The sequence below is a fragment of the Siphateles boraxobius genome, unplaced genomic scaffold (genome assembly GCF_051911475.1).
Source record: "Siphateles boraxobius isolate OS27281-9 unplaced genomic scaffold, OSU_SipBor_1 9, whole genome shotgun sequence".
Lineage (NCBI taxonomy): Eukaryota > Metazoa > Chordata > Actinopteri > Cypriniformes > Leuciscidae > Siphateles > Siphateles boraxobius.
This window is the reverse complement of record NW_027509219.1, coordinates 21558141-21580789: the sequence shown is the minus strand read 5'-3', so window position 1 is coordinate 21580789 and position 22649 is coordinate 21558141. Positions and strand designations below refer to the sequence as shown.

General features: G+C 36.8%; 1 protein-coding gene across 1 annotated transcript; it reads right to left on the bottom strand.

Annotated features, from left to right (window-relative positions):
• Positions 1 to 623: 623 nt before the first annotated feature.
• sema3ga (sema domain, immunoglobulin domain (Ig), short basic domain, secreted, (semaphorin) 3Ga) lies at positions 624 to 18523 on the bottom strand. Its single transcript, XM_077223291.1, has 18 exons — positions 17807 to 18523; positions 14651 to 14779; positions 7800 to 7960; positions 7598 to 7660; positions 7362 to 7481; positions 7174 to 7267; positions 6039 to 6158; positions 5757 to 5902; positions 5542 to 5656; positions 5285 to 5354; positions 4584 to 4728; positions 4171 to 4393; positions 3887 to 3975; positions 3728 to 3769; positions 3427 to 3584; positions 3193 to 3260; positions 2945 to 3072; positions 624 to 1833 (listed from the first exon to the last, which is right to left on the bottom strand). Exons 2-18 carry the CDS (start codon positions 14766 to 14768, stop codon positions 1438 to 1440), a joined length of 2256 nt encoding a protein of 751 aa, XP_077079406.1. The 5' UTR covers positions 14769 to 14779; positions 17807 to 18523; the 3' UTR covers positions 624 to 1437.
• Positions 18524 to 22649: the final 4126 nt, after the last annotated feature.

The window sequence follows — 22649 nt, the reverse complement described above, 5'->3', positions numbered from 1 at the left end:
AGCAAGACATAACATTGTAATGTACAACTGGACTATTCTTCCATTCTACTTAAAAAGCACACAAATATTGTGAAATATTTCCAGTGTTAGATACTTACTTTTTTTGACCGTTTGTATTTGCTTGAATGGTGATTTCTCAACCAGACACAAAGCATGAAACTAATTGCACAGCATAAAAGTGTTATTTTCTAAACAAGTCAGTCATTTTGAATGCATTTAAATAAATATAACAACATATCGAATTGGTCAACCATGCAAAAGTGCCCTCCACCCTTATTCAGAATCCTCTAGCAACAAGTATCATCCGATATAAAATATTCAACTTCAAATAAATATATATTACAAATAGTGAGAAGCAGCCACAGTCACACAGACATGAAGGCAAGTAGTGTTCTTGCAGATGTTTGGTGCCATTATTAACCCAGTTATTGGAATCCATACATATATTACTATCAAACATATACACATATTACTTTTACAATTTCATAATCTGGGTGGAACATTAGAAATTGCACTGGCCCACTGATTGAGTAATTTAACAATGAGTTTGTAAGCAACTTTGTTTTTCTGACAACAAGATAGTGGAACGATTTCAAAGTTTATGAGGTAATATCCTCTTTAAATGTTCTTTACAGTTTATTGGTTGATTTTTACTTTAATTAAAGCCAGTATGTAATGACTGTATCCTGAAGGTCATATTTGTGAGGTTAGTAAAAGGTTACACCTGTTTATAATACTGAAATGCAGTCAAATCACTGTGGCAAGTGGAAATGCTCAGTCCGAAATCAACACTGACTAGAATCTCAGTACAACAGACGAATGGTCAGGTACTTTAACTTTGGATCAGTGAATGAATGTAGGATTACATACAGTGATTTTAAAAAGTATTTAGACACTTCATTTTTGGGAGTCAATGCTATTGCATTAGATAATGAAATATTAAGACATGTGGCAAATTTCCAAACAACAGACACAGTTAATTAATTGTGAAAATAAACTTGCAAATATTTTTTAACTTGAATTTTAAACACAGTAAACATTGTATTTCCAAAATAAATTTTCATCATTTTAAAAAGTAATTTCCAAATATTTGGAGCCACTGTTCATGAATTAATGAATTCAATTAATTTGGTTAATTTTGAACACTTTAAAATGATCAATTTATTTTGGACAGTAATTACTAAATATATGGTATTTTTTAATTGTCCAATAATGTCCAAATACTTTTTGGGGCCACTGCTCATAAATTATCCTATTTAGGTACATGTTAAATGAATACATTTTCGTTTTTAAGTGCCGCAAAGTCCGATTCCTTTTAAACACTGTGAAAACGTGTCCAAACTGTCCAAAAGTGTCCAAATACATGAACTAACCTGTGCAAGTCCGTAAACTGCTCGGAACAAGGTGACGAACAGGTAACTGTTTTTCCTCTCCTCCTCACTCCCCACTAGCCTTCAGTGCTTCTGTGTGTCTGCGGTTGGCGCGTTTAGGGAGGTAAGCCTGTGAGTTCCCCCCGGACGTCAGCTGCTCCCAGTAGGACTGGCAGTACTGCTGAATCAGACGCATTTCAGGCTCCAGCAGGGGTGCCGGGGTAGGACGTGCAGGGTCCTGTTGATGGTCTTTGTGATGGCTCCTCGAAGCCTCTTCCTCCTCATCGGGTGTGGTGAGGGCTACGGCGATGTCCCGGTCCAGGATACGTAAATAGACACGAGCCAGCGTGTGTTTGAAGTTATTTTCTGTGGCCAGGCAATGGTATTGGCCTGCATCTGCTTTGGTGAGGGTTTTCAGAAGGACCCCCTGAGGAGTCTTAAGAACTTCCCCGTCTCGATTTAGCTGTAAACATAATCAGAGCAATGTGCAGTTATAATCTGACTATACACTACTGTTTAAAAAGTTTGCGGTTGGCAAGATTTTTTAAATGTTTTTGTCTTTCATGCTCACCAAGGCTGCATTTATTTGATTTAAAAATACAGTAAAAACAGTGATATTACGAAATAATTGTTATAGAAACAGAAATAACTTTTCTATTTTATGGTGATTTGGTGCTCAAGAGATATTTCTTATTATCAATAGCTGTTTCCATCTACATATTTTTTTGTGCATTTTGGGATATCGCATTAATAAAAACGCTGGATGTAATTGCCAAGATGCGCATACATTTAAAAAATGCGCATTAAAAACGTACATTACGGATACATTTTTTATCTGATAAGTTAGCATGTGCGTAAACAACGATGGAAACACATTTACTAATTAAATCCTTCGATGCATAACAAAAAACTCTTGTGACTTTGCCTTAACAGTGGATATGAGTGGATAACTGGACTAACCAGCATTAGCATCATTGCACAGCATCTCAAATATTGGCTGATTTGAATGATTTGGTTGACATGATAGCGTTCACAAACATCAGGCATCCGGAAGCAGGATAATATGACAGCGGTTCTTTGGTTTCGTCATTTATGATGTATGAAAAAAAGAGCCACAGTGCTCGATTGCAGCAACTTCCATTTTTATTATAGATACTTTGTGCCAATTTCCCAGTATTTTGTTCTCTTTACTAAACTTTACACACAAATGTTTTATGCAACACTCCAATTTTGTTTATCAGTTAAATTCACTATTATATTCACTATTTATTATAAGTAATATTTTTGTGGAAACTGCGAGACATTTTTTCAGGATTCTTCGAATGGAAATTTCAATAGTACAGCATTTATTTGAAATCAAAATCTTTTGTAACATTTTAAATGTCTTTACGGTCACTTGTGATCAATTTAATGCACCCTTGATAAATAAAAGTGTTAATTTCTTACTTGATCAAAAACTTTGGAACAGTAGTGTATATTAACCAACAAAATGAAAATATTAATATATAATAAATGTTTTATTTGGCTGGTTAGTGACTGGTGGTTTGAAATAAAGTAAAAGCATGAAATCTTACCACTTTTCGTCTTCCCTCCTTTTGGTAGAGCCATTTGATAGTGGCCTGGGGAGAGCGCGGCACGCACTCCAGAAATGTGCTGCTACCCTCCACCCCGAACTGAACTTTCTCCTTCAGTCTCCTCTCCACTAGTAGACACAGCAAAATATTATAGTCATATGCTGAGTCCTATTACCCAAATATATCAGACTGACCACATTATAATCCTGCAGGCTGATATTTGTTGATGAATTGTGTGTTTTTGTTACCTTTAGCATTGTAGCCCCGGCACTGACGCAAAGGGTCACCGTGTTTAACGTCCTGCCTTCTGCTCCTCCTGAATCAAATAATACAAAAATGATATAATTAAACTCCAAGTTAATTTACTGTCCTATGAAATGGAACTCACATAAGCCCCTTATAGAATGTTTTAATAATCTTCTCGTCATGATTCAGTTGCGAGGAGAGAAGTTAAGTATGTGCAGTTTCAAAGGTTCTCTGACCTTTTGGTGGCTTGTGTAAAGGCAGAGCAGTCATCTCCATCCCAGGCACAGTAGGGGTCTCTGGCCAGACAGCAGTCCGAACAGGCCTTTCCATACACTCCACAGCGGTGCAAAGACATCTGGGTAAGACCTGCCTCTGAAGATGCGTACAGCTGTTGCTGCAAAAAAAAAAAAGGAAAATATTTGAATGCCATACAACTGATTTCTGTAATCATTTTTTTTTATTATACTCCTAAACGCTATTATATTTAGAACTCTTTTTTAACATTTTATTTTTGTTACAATTTATTTATTTTTTTACCCGTTTGGCGGATATGTGCATTGTTTTGACAGCAGCAGGTGTCTGTTAATAAAAATGAATAGAAAAGCATACTTCATTATATTTTATTGTGTAATGTAATTTTATTGTGTACATGTATTAATTTATTTAAACATAACATTCAAATTTTGATATATTTACCCTGAAAACTTCCACTTCCTCTAAAGTGAGCTCTTCCATTGTGGTGGGATCCTTGGGCAGGACTATAACTTTTTGGACCGTACCATGATCTGTGGGGTGACAGAAAAGTGATACAGTTTACACAATATGTTTATCAGAATCAGCATCCTAAATTTCATTTATAAAATTGATAGGGTGAATTTTTATCTCATGCCGACTTTATCAACTAGGCTGTACACAATCCCAAGTTTTAAAGATTCAAGAAACTTGACTAATTTCAGCAAATCAGAGGATGCAAGTCTCACCCGTTCCCAGAAAGAGAACCTCATATCGGCCATCCACAGCATCCACCTGGTCCACTGCAATAGTAGTAAAGCGATAGTCTACACCAGAGCGCACCACCAGAGGCCGCTTGTGAATGGGATACACAGGGTGGTACATGAGAGGATGAGCACGAATGAAGTTAACCGCTTCATCTGAGAACTGTTTTGTGGACTGAAGACCCGGTGTGAATGTGCCTCCTGGACACTAATGCGGGAAACAGATGGAGAGTCAGTCAGATAAATGTACATCCATGTAGCCTCAGCAATAAGATATACCATGGGCACTGTAAGATGGATGATAAGCAGCAGAAAAGCATATTATGCTATAGTAAAAGATTTTGGGTGAAATTACCAAATTTTCATGATGCTTGAGAGAAAAATGTACTGAAACTCACCGTTCCCGGACGAGGATAGGGAATCTTCCCAGTGTATGTAGTCCATTGGTAGTTGTGTCCGTGTTTATGGGCGAAAGGGCCATTAAAGACATTTCGGATATCAGCCATTGAGTAGACACACACGGCTGAGCCTTTAAACACAGAGCTAAGAGACAAAAACAAGACAGATGAATAAAATATCAAAGATCCAGAAACAAACAATTCTCAAAGGGGAAGAAAACAGATTGGGGGGTTAAAACACAAAAAGAAGAATATAAAAAAGTCAGAAATTACTATTATTTGACATTATCACGGCTCCAAATACGCCTACTTCTGTACTATTAATAGGCAAAAAAAACAAAAACAACAACATATTATTCATAAGACTACTTCTTCCAGCGCGATTCGCGAGAAGTGCGCGTTCGATGGACACTTTACTATCCAATGAGAGAGAATTTGTAAATGGAGGTGAAGCGACGCAACTGACGCTGTTGGTCACATGACAATAACAACATGGCGGATGTTGTACATCCTAATTTCATTCACAATACACACGTTCATACTATATAAAACATACTTTTTTTAATGGTCGTAATGTAGGTTTCAAGCCAAGTGTAGTACCTACGATACAATATGCCATTCTGGACGCCGCATATGTGTTGATCTGAAGATATATAAAAGAAGATGTATAGATGTATAAATGAAAAAGCAGGTGTGTGTACCCAGAAGTTGAGAAGACGCCATATACCACAGGGTTTCGTTCATCCTGGGCAGGTTGGATAAACACATCCCCTGGAGTGGAGGAGAAAAGCATTTAAAAAATACCCAGACATATTTGGAAATACAACAGCATTTGCTATATCTAAAATACTCGGCGTATTTAACACCACTAGATGGCACAATAATCTCAAAACTGCTATGCAACACATCACAAATTAAAACAACAATTGAATAAACTTGGAAAGAAAACAGGACTCACTCAGTTCATCAAAGAAGGTTTCCACCCCATCAACTCCCATCACAGAGCACACCAGCCTGGCCTTCAGAAAAGTCGTCCATTTGTTCACGAGAGACTTCTGTCCGCCCTCATCATTCTGTGATGAAACACACACAGCTGTTTATTGACTGACTGAACTGTGAACTGCTTCCTGTGCACCTGCGGTCTCTGGTTACGTGAAGCAGGATATTGCTCACCAGGCACACGCGGCCCACTCGGGCCAACACACTTGGGCTCGCTCCTCCCCCCGAGTCCAGACTCTTCTCACGGAAGAAGAAATAGAGCTTGTCGTCGTTCTTCTCTGAGCTGTCAGGAATCTGTTTCATGTGAACAAATACAGGTTCTAGGAAATAAACAGAGTGTGCATGTCACATCCGTCCAAATATTTAATGGAAACTAAAACAGCTGAGCAAATATTTATTGTCAATCTAATTAAAATGACATCTGCCAATTCAAATATGAACAGTGAAGCTATTTACCATTCAGCCACCTAGAGTCATACTGCTCCGATCTCACAGCTGGCCGGCTCCCCATGGTCCTGAAGATGCCTGGATCACTGCTCATGAAGTCCACCGGCACTCCTGCATACAGGTTTCCATCTAGGTGTAGGAGAGGTGATAAATGAGTTCATGAATGCAAGGGAAAGCTTCATGTTTCAGATGATTTGGGAAGTTTGGTGATCTGTTTACACATTAATCAGGATATGATAACCTTCGATAAGTTCTGTTGATCTTTCATGCTTTACTGAACATCAGATAGGGATAAATTGGAGACTCCCATATTTACCAGCATGGCTTTTAGTAAAATATGCTTATGGTAAATTCAAATGTATAATATTGAATTATTATATTTGTGGCGTCATGTTGTGGCCATTATGTGAACTGCACTCCGATAAAGTATTGCAGTAAGGATACCACAATATTCTTTATAAATACACTGGCTAGACTGAATTGATGTAACAAAGCATTTTATTTATTTAAAGTAATGGTTAAATTACATAGTAACTGCTAAGCCAAAAGTCAAATATGTCTATTATGACCTGAATCAACAATGTAAGCAAATGTTAAATGTAAACATCAGTAAGGATTCTGATATTATCATTCTGTTATTGTTCTGTTATATGTTATGATTCTGTAATGTTATATGTTGTGATTTTTGCGCTGTTATGTTCTGTTATTTTGTGATCCTGTTATGATTCTTTTATACTATGTTAAGATATCTTATGATTTGGTTATGTTACGATTCTGTAATGTTAAGATTTTGTTCTGTTTTGATGTTATGATTATTTTACACTGTTATGTTACGATTCTGTTAATTTCTGATTCAGTACTGATGTTATGAATCTTTTTTGTTAAAAAAAATGTTATGCTATATTATGCTCTGGTATGTTACAATATTTTATGATGTTGTGATTATGTTATGATTCTGTTGTGTTATGTAATGATATGGCATGTTATATGCTATGATTGTTATGTTCTGCTATTTTGAGGATTGTTTGATAAAATGACAGATGACAACAGTTGCTACAGTAGGATTGGCTATTAATGTGCTTAGTGAAGGACCAATTACATCAAATCTGAAAGTAATATGGCATCTTCATTAATCATTTCTTACTAATCAGGGCAGCGACATTCTCCTGGTTTGGATCGTAAGAGCATTTTCCCTTCCCAGAGTCCACATAACCAGGAACCAGCCTGAAGAGGTAGTCCTGTGGACATCAGAGCAGCGAGAGCAATTGGTTTTTGTCACTGCAGATTGTGTGTATATATGAGTATATACAGTGCTTTTATGTCTTTGTGTACCTCAGCTCTCCAGCCTCTGTTGATGAAAGTGCAGATGGGTTTATAAGCTCCTGTGCCGCAGGCGTACAGGTGAGTCCGGTTCCACGGCTCAACCAGACGCACAAAGTTAGCACATTCTCCCTGAAAAAACACACACACAACTGTTAAAGAGATATTGGTCAGATCAAGAGTCTCGCATTCTATTCAGTGATTCAGGTACTAGGATGGTTTGATTAAAATAACTGATGTAAACTCACATGCCTGCCTTTCCCAGTCATCTGACACTCTCCCTTTCTCTGAGCTGGAGCTGGCCAGTGGATCTACAGACATAAAACACCCACAGCATGAATTCACAAGAATTCACTGACACTTCAATTCTTCTGGGGTCAGGGTTCAGGTGACAATTGCTTCATGTTATTTTGTTGTGAATGGAATTGATTCATTTGAATCATCCCTTACAATGAGAGGCTCTTTGTTGATGTTTTGCATGTCCAGAGAGACCAGATATTCGCGGCTGCCCAGGTACAACCGCCCCTGGTCTGGGTCAACGTGTAAGATCCGGTAGTCACTGGTGTTGAAGGAGAAACTGAAAGGCCTTGCTGTCCGAGTGTCCATCAATTCTGATGAATGACAAAAGAGAGGCATAGGAAATAAAATGATGATTCATGTTTATATAACTTTTAAAACTAACTTTTATTTTATTTTAATATATTTAAAAATGTAGGCCTAATTTATTTCTGAAGTTTTAGCAGCCATTACTCCAGTGTTCAGTGTCATTTTAATATGCTCATTTGGTGTTCAAGAAACATTTCTATTATTATTATCCCAAAATGATAATAATATAAAATGATAAAATGAAAACATTGTTTTCAGGATTCAGGAAAGTTCATATATAGGCCTACATATATATAGTGACTCACCATAATAATAGCCACTTAAATAATAATATTAATCATTATGCTTAATTAGAACACTTTTGGTGTCAATAATGTGTTTTTGAGCCTTATTGTGGGGTGAGAAACTGCTCAATAAATGTACTACTATAATAGTGTTTCATCTATAGGGGGTGCTCTTAACTCTCTCTTTATGCATCTGCTATCTGAAATCCACACGCTCTCACTAAACACAGTTCTGTGGGCATTTCCTTTTTCCAGATGAAATCGTTAAAATAAAAATCTTGTAGTAGCAGTCTTCTGGGCCGCCCCTCTTCAGCGAGCTCTTCTTGAAGGTGGAAGGAAGAGCCGAGAAGTTGGTGGCTCTTGGGAGCAAACTGCACTTAACACGGTTCCAGAAACATTTCCTGAGTGCCAGTGAATAGAAAAACACTTCCACATGTGGGCAAAGTATTCAGTCTCAAAGGCAATGATTAAAATGAAGAAATTCAGCGGAGTTAAGATGAACCGTTTACTCAGACATTCGTGCAGGCTGTCACACGGCTTCAAAGGAACGCCAGACCCTGATGCAAGAATTGCAGTTAATGTTGTGTGAATGTTTAACTGCGTAGACTTGTGTTGGTTATGAATTATGATTTCAGGCCTGAAAGAGACGTCAGCTTCTAATAATAAAAGATTTTTCCAAAACTGAAATTCTGTCATAAATTTCTCACTCAGGATGATTAGAAGCACATTTAAAACAAACTGTTCTTTTCTATTTGTTCCCCTGTGCAGGATCAATTAGACACACACACGCACACACGCACGCACGCACACACGCACACACGCACACACACGCACACACACACAATCGCATGCTCTCCCTTGAGGATGACTTCATAGATGACTAATTAAACATCTGATGCTGACTAGATTCATCCACATCATGAACTTCCTGTTATACTAAACTGTTATGCAATACACTACCATTCTTTTTAAATTAAGAAATTCATTATATTCAGGAAGAATGCATTAAATTGAAATTGAAATTGTAAAAGTAGAAGTAACATTTTTCTATTCATCAAAGAATCCTCAATAAATGTATTAAGGTCCAACAAAAATACTAAGCAGTAAAATATTAATATTATTGTCTCTACTAGGTGTCAGATTACAATCAGTATATAAAATATGTTAATCCTGAGAGACTTGTTTTCTCACCTAACAGAGCAAGTATAAAAGCATATTATCTTTTGGTGGGTTAAAAAGTGTGTCTGATGAGCTTTTAAGGGCTGAATATTTGAAGCACTGACCTACTGGGTCGCAGTTCCTGTAAATGTTCTGAGCGTTCGAATTAAGCTTAATACAAGCTCACTTACATTGCAGTGTAAGGCTGCCTTTACCTGGCACAAACCAAAACTTGAAATTGCAAGAGGGGAACCAATTTGACATTGAGTTTTGTTATCCTTCCCTTCGATGATCATCCGTACGGATATTTATACACCCACGGAAAAGTTTAGGCACAGGAAATGTCGGCATTTTGATGGCGACTTTAATGTTGTAAATATATGTTTAAGTGCGTCTCTGTGAGTGTGTGTTTACAGGATGCTCTGGAGAGGGTGCTAAAATAACCGCTAATGATCGGATATCTGTTGGATACGGAACTGGGTGGGCAAAAGGGAAAGAGTTTGTGTACAATCCTGTTCCCCTCTATTCCCTTTACCGTCAGGAAAGAACACCGGACACGCCAACACTGCCAAACCTGCAGTGGACCAAAGTGGACACAGCACAGGGTTCATAACAATCACGGGTGAAAGACGCTGGTACAAAGGTGAGGCACGTAAAGTCTAGTGATACAACATCCTGCAGGAAGTCTTTGTTGTCAGAAGAATTCAACAGGGACTCAATACAGAGACTCTTGTGTACTTTTAAACAGATGTCAGTCTCAAAATATAACTGAACATAACACAAATGAAACATTTTATGAGATAAAAAACGTATTATAACTTAAAATATTTTATTAAAATTATGAAAATTTTATTTGCTTAAGTAAATTATTCCAATTTCTATCAATATGTAAAAATATGTTTTAAATATTTGTATAAATGTTTATACAATATATTATATATTATAATATTATATTAAAATAATATTTCAAAGTTAGTTACTCAGCACACAATAGCATAATATCTTTAAATTATTATAATTATAAGTAATTTTTAATAATTCATTATTTAATCAGCGCATCATAATCTGAATAAATTATTAAATTGATTGACATTGATAGTAAAATGGATAATCATAAGGTAAGGTTACACACTGGATGCACTAGGGACATTGTAGAATATCACGTTCCTCTTTCACTCTTTCTGCCAGTTTCTCATAGTCTCTAATTGGGTACACTTTCTAGAGTTACACAAAGACCTTCCCTCGTCTGCAGGCGCCTCCGAAACAAAGACCATCTCGGTGGCAAACAATGAACAATCCATCTCGGATAACAGCAGAAAATAGAGAGGCCAATGAGACAAGTGGATTTTTCCGCCCAGCTATCCTGGATGATAGGAGAGGGTGGATTCGAGGCTGAGAGGGGGTTTAATAGTGGAAGGGGGATCTTTCCTGGCGGGAGCAAAATACACGGCAAATGAGGAAAATGGCCACGCAGAAACGGACTGGATCAGAGCCAAAGAGTTTCAGTGGAATTACAGGAACGGGTGATGAAAGACAAGACAAAGCTAACAATAACTAGCTAGATCTAAATTACTGAGGGCGTATAATTCAGCCCGGTCATTTTTTCAATTAGGTTTTATCAGGGCACAAGGAGGAATATGAGCCCGGGGCAATTGGAAATATGAAACATGAGGTGATTGATATCTGAAACGGCTTTTGTTTTTTTTACTTTTCATGAATCCTGTTAACATCCTTATGAATTTCCTTGGAGGCACTTTTAACCCACATCTTGATTGGATTGTTTGTGAAGAACAGGAAGGTCAATTGAATTCTCAAAATCTCAAGGGTCACTAAGAATTGAGGCACAGATTCACTATAAAATAGAATAACCTCTATTTACTGGTAATGATGCAATAAATGTTTTCTTATTGTCAGTAGTCCATAACCATCATCAGACCATTCAAGGCCAACCTCATGCTTTCCTGTGACAAAACGTGGGATGCAACAATAATAAAAGTTAATTCATTCTAGTTAATAACCAATAAATAACCATCATAAAAATTTTCACTATTTTATCTAAATTTAAAAAATAAAATACTAAAACCGATTGTTTTAGTTCAAATAGAAAATAAATAAATAAAACGAATACATGTACAAATGTATTCTGAGATTTGGTAAAGATTACATTGAACAGTGTTACATTGAACACCTTTGAGTGTCGAATCTAAAAATATTGAATTAGTGTTTAATATCGACTGATGCCAACAAATTATTATTTAAATAAATTATTTTAAAAAACAAATTGGTTAACCAATTAACCAATATGGTGCCAATATTTTGTTCCTTACAAAGAATAAAATGAGATGAAATGAAATGAAAATGAGATGAGCAGTTTAAAACAAAAAATTTGTAAATGCTATAAGGTTCACTAGAAGAGATAAATTGGTCAGTTTCCAAGCTTGAGTCCAAGTAGAATGTAAAAAGGTCTCGACACTGCTCTTGTTCTTTGAGTTCACACAGAGCAAGTTTTCTGAGGAAAATTATTCCAGAAATATCCTTGTCAAAATTGCCAAATGACCTAAAAACAACTTTAGAATATTCAAAGAAATGCCAACAATGGTAGCTCTGAGTGCTAACTTGTCAAGTCAGCTTTTTATGTAGGTCATAGTTATTGTACCATAGCAAAGAATGAGGCCCCACAGAAATGGCAAACTAAAATAGAATGACTTGGGGAAAATGTGTCTATTGGAAAAAGTTGTTTACAGTCCGGCTGGTACAACACAAACAAATCCGAATTTGTGCTTATATTCTGGTGGATTGCTGTATTTTGATGTTCACTGCTGTTTTTAATCTCAGAGTACTTTCCAAACAATCATGCGCAGGGTTATAATCCCACATACATGAGAGACGGGCCGCTCTGTCATCTTTAGGGTAATTATGTGGCACAGTGGTATTCGCCTCTCCACATTCAGCTTATTCAGAAGAAACATTATATGAAAAGATTCCTCTTAAGTGATTCACACTTTTAATTCCTGTTTACATTAGGCATGTGTAGTAAGCAGCCCAGATTTCAACCTGCTCCCAAATTTTAATTAGAGGGGCTGTGTTACATGTGGATACGTGTTTGTATTAGTTGTACTAATGTGTGGATGAAGTGACTGCATGTATGTGTGTTTGTCAAGAACAGGGGTGACAGTTACGGCTTGACAGTTGACAATGACTGTAATTGTTCAAAATGACTTTGATTTTGACCGTATACTGTATACACTTTGAAGACGTACAATTGTCAGACGAGGATGGTGGGAAAGAGTCTGTGGGAATATCCCTCATAACTTCTCCACAACAAGGCATTTGTGTCAGATTCTCCTTAAAGAGAAATAAATGAGAATAGCAAACAATCGATGTAAAAGGAACTCCAAACCTTACTATACAGGACTGGTTCTTAAGACATCTATACCAGCCATTAGATTTTATAATATCAACATATCCAATATGAAATTAATAAGGGATGATCACTAGAATGTTCTTAACACAACTGAAGTTTTATTTTCTCTATATAAAAACAATGAATGAATTATGACCCCTAAAGCCAACTGTCCTCAAATTAAATACTTATTATATTTAAATATATATTAAACTTAAGTCAAATATAAATATAAATGTATGTTAAAGTATATTTATGTAAAGAAAGTGATTAATGTACTTTTAAATTCTTGTACATGTATAAGGTTTCCCTATTTCTATAAACACTGTGATTTCACTGTTATTTTTAATAAAAAATGCTTAAACATGACAACTGCATTTAATTATACTATATAAAACATCCTTTTGAAACCCGTCCTGCAGGCTCAATTCATTCTTATTCAAAGATTTGACAGTTATAAATCTTATCTATTTAGCTATAATAAATATTTGAAATTACAATACACATTATTTTTGTATCTAACTGTGCTGACAAATACTGAATGATATCAAAGCTAATGTTTGAAATCTAGGAAATGACAAATATTACTATGAGCTCTTGAATTTGTGAACAATAAACAATATAGAGGAATCGGTGGTTCTCTGGAATATGCTCTGACACATGTACCACACCTCAACCGTGCTCCTGACAACATCCACCATTTGTTTTCAGCCAAGAACTGGAAAGGAAACTATCCAAACACATTTATTGTTTGTGTGTGTGTGTGTGTGTGTGTGTGTGTGTGTGTGTGTGTGTGTGTGTGTGTGTGTGTGTGTGTGTGTGTGTGTGTGTGTGTGTGTGTGTGTGTGTGTGTGTGTGTGTGTGTGTGTGTGCAATTAGCAATATTTTGGGAAAAAAAATGTTCTTACAAACTAAATCGGACAAAAACGTCCTATATACATTCAAGTACATCCTCAACTGGATACATGATTCATACATAAAATAAATGCTGTTGTTTTTTTCTAAAATTCTCAATTCGCATACTTATGCATACTATTCTATGTTGTTTTGTAGTATAAATAGTCCAAAAAATTGCAACAATAAGAAGTACTCTTCAAATACCTAGATAATGCACTTATTTACCTGAAAAAACAAACACTGTCTCATTTCGAAGACTGCACCCTCCGGAGGTCGCATTTGTCGAACGCATACGTCATTGCGGCTGCTTCATTTCAGAAAAGTAACCATTACAATCCAAAGCATAAAGACATTACAACAATTTCTGATTCACGAGGAATAACGGTGAATTTTATAATGGTTACTCTTCTGAAATGAGACATCCTCGATGACATATGAAAGCGACAAATGCGGCGTCCAGAGGGCACAGCCTTTGAAATGAGACACAGCTAAAGTGTGGAATGTTGTACACTTCATGCCCTCAACTGTCACAGCTATAATTACGTAGCTGAGGGGGAGGGACTATCAAACTTGTCATCTAAATCACTACACGTAAAGTACATAGTGCGTAGTTTAAGTGCATAGTATGTCATGTGGGACACAATTAAATGTTTTCTTTAAGAGGTAGGGTGTGGGTTATGGTTAGTCTGTAGCATACTGCATATAATTAGCTTCATATAACAACAATAAGAGTCTTGTATGTCTTCATTTAGACTAAGTGTGTGTGTGTGTGTGTGTGTGTGTGTGTGTGTGTGTGTGTGTGTGTGTGTGTGTGTGTGTGTGTGTGTGTGTGTGTGTGTGTGTGTGTGTGTGTGTGTGTGTGTGTGTGTACAAATGAGTATATGGGTGTATGCAAAAGAGAAAGAGAGAAGCTGAGTATGCATAGTCAGGTAATGAATAAGGTTTGTGCTCACCTTTAAAAGCCAGGTGCACTCTGGGAGCGGAGCGATGTGTGCAGGCCACTTCAAACACAAAGAAAGCCCACAGCAACAGAAGGAGTCTTGTTTCCATAACTCTCATAGTTAGACCCATTTCCAGGCAACCTATACGAACCCACACAAAAGAAAGAAAATGAAACAAGGTGGACATAGAAAGAAAGCACAAGAGAGGCTAAATTTATCATTGATTTCGACAAAGGAAGAGGCTGAAGTGACAAAGGAAGAAGGACGAGAGGAGGGAAAAAAATAGCTTGGAAATAAATGAGAGGATGAAGACGAGGAAGAGAGACGGAGACAGTTCGATTTAGATAGACAACAGAAGGAACAGAAAGCAAACATGACTACGTACTACACTGTTGTAAATTTAGCCTGGAGTTTTAACAGACAAATCCCAGCCTGTCACACCTTCCTCCATTCAACTCCATGGAAAGACAAAGGTTTCAGGCCTGCCTTAGAGGGTCAGCATTTATGATACATGGTGTCAGTTTTATTTTAGGAAAAACAGGTGCCGTTAATCAACTTTATCCACCCGGTGCAACTGCACAGGGCTGTTTTTCCAAAGCATTGTGAGCTAAGTTGATTGTTTGAGTTTGCAGCAGAAGTCACAGAACAGAGCGAAATGTTATCATTTCATATAAAATAGATGAGTAAACTGGTCAATAAACGCGACTGAAAATATAATTTCATTGATATGACAACTGAATACAGTAGAATCACGATATCATAAATAAGGATTCGTACACAGTTGTACCTCTGTAAAGTTATTCATACATAAATAATTTACGTTTAGTGGTGTCAACATGTCAATACTATACGTTTCGATTTCTATGGAAAAGTAAGTACATGTACGTGTGGTAAAACCACACTTTACGTAAAGATACGAATGAGTTCAAATTGAATTATTAAAGGTTTTCTTTTAATGAGCCTTTTTTCATTATACCAGTTGTATAAACCTGACATTTCTAACTTCATGCTCTTCCAAAAACATAAAAAATCGAAATAATTGTAATTCATTAGTGAATTCCCATTATTATATGTATGAACTGCATATTTGATGTACTTCAGAATAAATTAATAGATCCCCCAAAAAACAAAAATGTGGCCATCATTGACCCAAAAATCACTGCTTGTGAAAAAGAGCTTATGATGCCGAGCTGAAGGTGGCAAATCAGTCCAAGCTGCTGCAAAGCCCCGTCACGCTGCTCATTGTTATAACTTAGAAGATCTCGCTGGAGTACAGGGCTGCAACTGCTGCCTCTTTTAGATCAGTTTCCATCAGGTACTGATCCTGGGCTCCTGTTTATGACATCATCAGCTGGCCGGTGATGTATGGGGGTGATGTCAGCACAGCAGGCACTCGCATACTTGGGATTTGTCTGTCCATGCGTTCTCTTCATCGGAGATGCATGATTAAATCAGCTATGTCAACTTACATCTTTTTATTAGCACTTAGAATTACTGCACCTGTGTGTACACCACAGATTTGCCCACAGCTCTTTGTGTTTTGCCAAAGGTACATTTGGAGGCAAAAGTTTTGACACTAGGCAACTCGCTTAATCCCTTTCCACAAACTCACACGTGCACAAACAAACACAAACACCGGTCCAGGCTCTGCCAGCTGTCACTGGTTCAAATTCACATTCAAAGTGCGTCTAGGGGCTTGTCCAGGAATGTACTACATGTCGAAACTGCAAGATGACATAGAGAGAGTGAGAGAGAACCGTAGACTACACAAAAAAGTTGGTAAATGAGAGCGGATAGTAAAAAAAGGCTACGAAGATAGTTATCTTTCTGTAAGTTCATGTAGATGTGTATCATGGCTCTGTAGACATCAGATTGGGATCATAGTTGCTGTGTTAGCATTAGACAAGAGCAAAGAATTATCGGTCTGAAAGCTTCAAACACACATTTGTGATCTCGGGTGCACCCGTGAGGGGTTACAAAAACCAACAAATAATTGATATCATCTTTTCCAGCTCAAAGCATCCTCACTTTTGAACCTGATTTCAAAAATCCTCTGATGTTTTACTGTGTTTCACTGGCTCTTGATGAAACTCACACCGTGCAAGATCAGATTTGTTTTATGTCTCCTCTCCTTCACATTCAGCATCAGTCACTCAGGTGTTCTTACATGTTGGTTCTGGCACTGGTTTGAGGTGAAAGAGTAGGAAGCACACAAACACACACACACACACACACACTGCTAAACATCTAACCAAACTAGATAGATAGATAGATAGATAGATAGACAGATAGATAGATGCTTAAATCTCTCAAGTAAACTGTTAAGTGGGATATTTGCTGTTTTAAATTTTCAGTGGAACTTCACAGGTGTAAACTGTTATACTTTCTTGTTAGCATGAATTATGTATAAGTCGTTCTCTGCCAGAATGGCCAGAATATGAATTATGGATGCACAAGCGCAATCTATGACGTCCATTAAATCCAACTCCAACGTGTCCGGTTTTGCCCCCTATCATTTTTTTGTGAATGATAAAATGTCAGACTGCTGTATCTCCCTTTCTTAACATTCAAATATATAACTTGAGAAATCTTTATGAACTTATGTTCAAGGGATATTTAGGCTTCTTTCATTAAAACTGTTCAAATAATATTGAAAGAATAAAGGCCAAGCTTGTATGTCCCATACTCTGTCTATGACTAAACTCACACACACACAAAAACATCTGGAACATGTGCGTAGGTTAGCCTGATATTTTATTTACGAAAAAGGGTCATAGCTACTAACCTGAATTCAATATATTCTAATCCTCAACCCCCCTGCTAAATCATTAATATATTTTTTTTAGGCAAAAAATTCGTGTCTGATTATATTTCCTTAGTCTGTATGTAGTTTATTTATAACACTGATTTAAATGGATATTTAAAGGTAGTAGCCAATTGCAATATATTTTAAAATAAAATCTGGTAACCACATTATAAATTACTGTAAAAATGTAAACAATAATAGGTAGCCTATGATGAAAATTCTCCATGTTCGCACAATTAGCAAGTGACGTATTTGACAACCAATGACAAAAACTAAATCTTAAAAAATTGCATCCTTGACAGCGAATTCCGGTGCAAAAGCAGCTCTGACTGTGAAGTTTAAATATGAGAAGGCATATTTACCTGATTCGCTGGTCTTGTGCTCAGTCGGTCTGTTGCTCCGTATCTATTTGGTGTAGCCTATTGAAGATCAGGTGAGATGTTATCGTTACATTCCTTACAGTCTGTGAGCACAGCTTGCCTTACACTCTGAAATCCGCCCAAAACCGTCTCATAAAATCATAAGAGCTTGTATAGCTCTAGCTTTTTGAATTCCCACTTTTGGGGCGTGTCAGTGAGTCCGACAAACGAAGGTAAAAGTTGCAGTTTGTGCACGCAATTCCTCAGGATACTTCTAAGCTGTTATCTGGACAGTTGAGGAGATAAAGGCAACAAGCTCAGATGTGTTTTGCTTTTTTCGTGACAATATCTCCAGCGTTTGCCAGTTTGAATACAAAACAGAAGATGTGTTCGTCGTCTTGTCACGCTGCACGGCGCGTAGTGTTGAAAGTGTGCGCGGTTGCAGGTGTTTGGTTTATTCGGCCGGTGAAGTGTCACAGCCCCCTCAGCAGTGCTCCCAGCGAATCAAGGGCAGGAAAACATGAACATATCAATGCAGATAGTAGGCTAGTATACAACATTGTATTTGAACATTAGGCTATTTAAAAACTTAAATATTAAATGTAATATTTGCCTAATGATGGCAAGGGACTTTTTATTCTAGCAAATATTTCTCAAGTAGGTTCATTTCTGTATTGGCTCACACCCAAGGGATAATCACCAACAAATGAAAATTCTGTCATCATTTAGGCTGCTCACCCTCATGTCATTCCAAACCCGTAAGTCTATTGTTCATCTGAAATCTGAGAGCTTTCTGTCCCTCCATTAGAGGCACCGCAACTACCACTTTCGACGTTTCAAAAAGTTCATAAAGAGATCGTAAAACTCATCCATATGAAGTGAATCCAAATTTTCTGAGAAGACTTGATCGCTTTATATGATGATGAACAGATTTAATTGAGGCTTTTATTCACATTTAATCATTGATCAGCGAACAAAAAGAAGCTCAACCGAACCTGCTTGACGTGCGAGAACAAACCTCATTGGGTTTTGCAGAAGCTCAAACATGCTACGTAACACACGAGAATGAACCTCACGGGTTCTCACACGTCAATCGAACATGCTTGAGCTTCTGTGTGAGTTGATGAATGTTTAGATGTGAATAAAAGCTTCAATTCAATCTGCTCACCATATAAAGCGATCGAGTCTCTTCAGAAAATTTTGACATAACTGCTCAATTCATATATGGATTAGTTTTACGATCTCTTTATGAACTTTTTCAAGTGTCAAAGTAGTTGCGTAGCTGTTAATGGAGGAACAGAATCAGAAAGCATACAGATTTCATCAAAAAGATCTTCATTTGTGTTTCGAAGATGAATGAATGTCTTACGAGTTTGGAACAACATGAGGGTGAGTAGTTAAGGACAGACTTTATCTCTTTGAGTCTGGGTTACAAAAACTACTGAACATTTCCTCTGTTATTACCCAGGAAAAAAGATATAGTTTACTGAACACAAGGTAACAAATAGTAGGGCATGTTGTAACATTATTTAGGGTAAATTGTCACAATGGAATCCAAGCTTTTTAGGGACAATTTAAAATCCCTCTGAAGTACCTTGAAACACCACAGTGTTGACATAATTTCCACTGAGACAGGAAGACATATCGATTAGCTCCTCCCCTTTTTGAAAAATAGCCAATAGCGTTTAGTTTATATCATAGCTCGGCCAGAGCTGTTGAACCCAGTAAAGCCGCAGTTTCCTCCTAATCTCTAACCGTTTCTCCTCCTAATATCTCCTTCACCTCACTTTAAAATATATAATTCTGTGCAGAATTCAAAGGATCAAATACGTTTTGTGGTGTGCGCCGACACGCACTATATGATTCCGTATGCATTTTATGAAATTACAAAATATAAAACACGTGACAACTTGCCACAGTCTGACATTGATCATGAGACCACAGTTTTATTGTTTACCCAAGAGCTATTGTATATATAATAAAGTTATAATTAAAAATTATTAGAGCTTTATTAAATCTTCATTTTTTTTTCAAATTTTACAAATAACAATTCATTGCACTGTTTAAAATGTACAAAAGTGCCAGCAGTTCAGCACTGTCACGGTATGAAATCTATGAGGTCTGTCCTGTCCATCTTTCTGGCCTCTTTACTAACTGCTGTAAACATAGTGAAAGACAGTTGTCAAGCGTTGTGTAGGAGACCCACTGCAGTGCATTTGTAGCGGCTCCATTTGTCCCACCAGAAAGTCTTCTGAAATTCCCAAAGTTCTTTTGCACCGTGCTGTGTGACTCACGACGACGGGGATGAAACACAACAGAGGGGGTGGGTTGGGTGAAAGGACGTTCTCTTGAACAAAAAAACTTGAGATTCGGTATTTTAGACACAAAAGGCTTTTGGTGTGCGTTTTTATCTAGGGCCTCCGACACACACATCAGGACGCCAGTGCTTAGTCTAAATGTACAAATGTTGTATATTGCCTTTATATATAATTCCAAAGTCAGTGGAAGGGCGTGTAAAAAGCTTTACCGTTTCCTTTTCAGCTGATTAAAAAGACGCTCTGCTTTTCATGACATCACACAATGTGCCCTTTTCTTATACTGCTGCGGATGTGGAGGTGGTTTCTTGTCTTTCTCTCTCTTTGTGGGAGGCATCCTTTATTCTCCTCTGAGAGGAAGTGACTCAAGTCGGCTTTAAGTTCAGGTTTCCGTGTGATTTCACCCACAATGCACCGAGCCCCACCAGCTCCACTATCTTCCATTCAGCCCCTCATTCTCCCACGTCAGAGACACTTTACACAGTCCGGAGTTTTACAACCGTCTACACAAACCAGTGAATCAACTAAGTTTAATTGGCTAAGTAAGTTTATTTGTAAAACCTACTGGTGATGAGAATATACCACACTGAAGGAACAACATGGTGTGGCATGAAAAAGTATGATAATTTTGAATTTTGTTTTTTTGATCTTAAGAAAAAAAACTTTCTTATATTCTAATTCACATGTGACCTTTGTATCTTGAATGAACAATGGCAACTCAAAAGTTGACAACCTAAAGTTACAGCTTTATTTTTCCCATTGTTACTAACTTTGACAGGCCTTTTGAGGGACCGTCTCATGTTTGTGAAAGCACTATCCTTTGTGTGGAAGAGCACATGATTTATCCTCCTTTAAAGTTTCATTAAATATGCATTGTAAAGATTGAAAAAGGCTTTATTTAAATCTTAAAGCTCTCAAATGCATTTGGTCTACAAAAAGCGTCACATTTTCATCAGTAAAGTTAGTATATGTTCTCATATGGTCAGCACGTCCGTGGGTTTTTGTATTTGGGAAATTATTGTCTTTCTTTCACTGGTGTGTATAAACAGGGATTTGGAGGCTCAAAGCAAGAGTTACAACAACAAATCTATCATCATGAGTCTGTGGCGCTCATCAATCCAGGCCGCTCTTTATGAAACACCGCAGGCTATGTGTCAGGGCATGTTTTGGGTTGGGGAGGGATTAATTTTTTTAGTAGACTACTGGGTCAATAAGATATAAGAGTCTCCACAACAAATGAAGGAAACAAATGTAGTTTAAAATATGTGTTTTACAAGTTCTTAGAAATGGACTATTTGTACATGTTGGTTTCATTATTTTCAAAAAAGTTTTAAGTTTTCTCAGGGATTTTTTTCAAGCAAATGCAAATATCATATGAATTCACAAATATCATTATGTTTTTGAGGAGTCAACCCACATGGTACAGTACAACATGAACTGACCTTGCCTTGTCATAAAAAGGTCAAATTATCTGATATTTTAGTGAAGAGAATTATTGACCTTGGTACACAGTTTGGCGGGTCTGCTGGGGTCCTTTGTGTGATGTCATTTCCTTTTTTTCTGCATTTTATGCTTGTTAGACCATGATTTGGCTGAAAGTTTTTTCAGTTAATAAGCTGCAGTTTGTTAAAGTATTATTCTTTGCTATTAGAACAGTTCTATCACCCTGACATGTTTTACTTTGATACACTGTTGCTGCCTTAAATTTTTAAGTATAATTAACTTGTTTTATTTAATTGTTTAATTGTTAAAATCTTTTATTTCAACTTAAATTACATTAAACTGACTTGAAAAAAACTACTACTAAAAAAGTTACTTATAAGAGAATTGAATAGTATAATAGTATAACTTATAATAGAAAATTGCTAATCTTATTTTGATGAGTTAAAGCAATGTAAAAAATATAGGTTGTCATAACATATTGATCATATACAGTGTACAAAACAAAAAATATTTTAATTCAGAAAATATGCTTATTCGAATTATTAGAGCTCTGCAGTGATGACATATCTTTGTAACCCAAACCAAAAGTTCGCATCACACTGGTTCACTCGACTTTCCATTGGCTTTTGGATTATTGCAGAAAATAAGCTCTGTGACCAATAAAAGTTTACGATTCTTTCATGTTTTGTTCATCATGATAATCTTCTCAAATTAACTCAAGTTTTAAAGCCTAAGTGACTACAATCGCAAGAGGTAAAAAGCTAAACGTATAGGCTATAAATGAACTATAGTACACGGTCGCATGACTTCTAAGTCACTGCTTCAGACAGCTTTATTTAAAAAAAAAATTCCTGAAAGTTTGAATAGTTTGCAAGAGTGTGATTATAAAAACAATTAGGCTGTAAAAGCATGAGTTTACCTGTTCGGTTTGAGGAAGTTTAATGTTTCCAATGAGCTCTAGTCCCATTTAGCCACTTTTTCAACACAAAAATCACACGGAGTATTACTGATATATTTTATGCTGCAGAACAAAACATGAAAAATGTCATGAGCTTGTGTTCACCACAGACACTATTTTGTGTTTTAAT

What these genes read in the sequence shown, in the direction of transcription:
- sema3ga (XM_077223291.1), bottom strand. Translation starts at nt 14,768, where the DNA reads ATGGGTCTAACTATGAGAGTTATGGAAACAAGACTCCTTCTGTTGCTG. An exon ending in GGCGTCTTCTCAACTTCTGG is followed by an intron (nt 4,729 to 5,284) that starts GTACACACACCT and finishes TTTGTCTCTTAG; the next exon opens with CTCTGTGTTTAAAGGCTCAG. An exon ending in AGGAGGGAAGACGAAAAGTG is followed by an intron (nt 1,834 to 2,944) that starts GTAAGATTTCAT and finishes TTATGTTTACAG; the next exon opens with CTAAATCGAGACGGGGAAGT.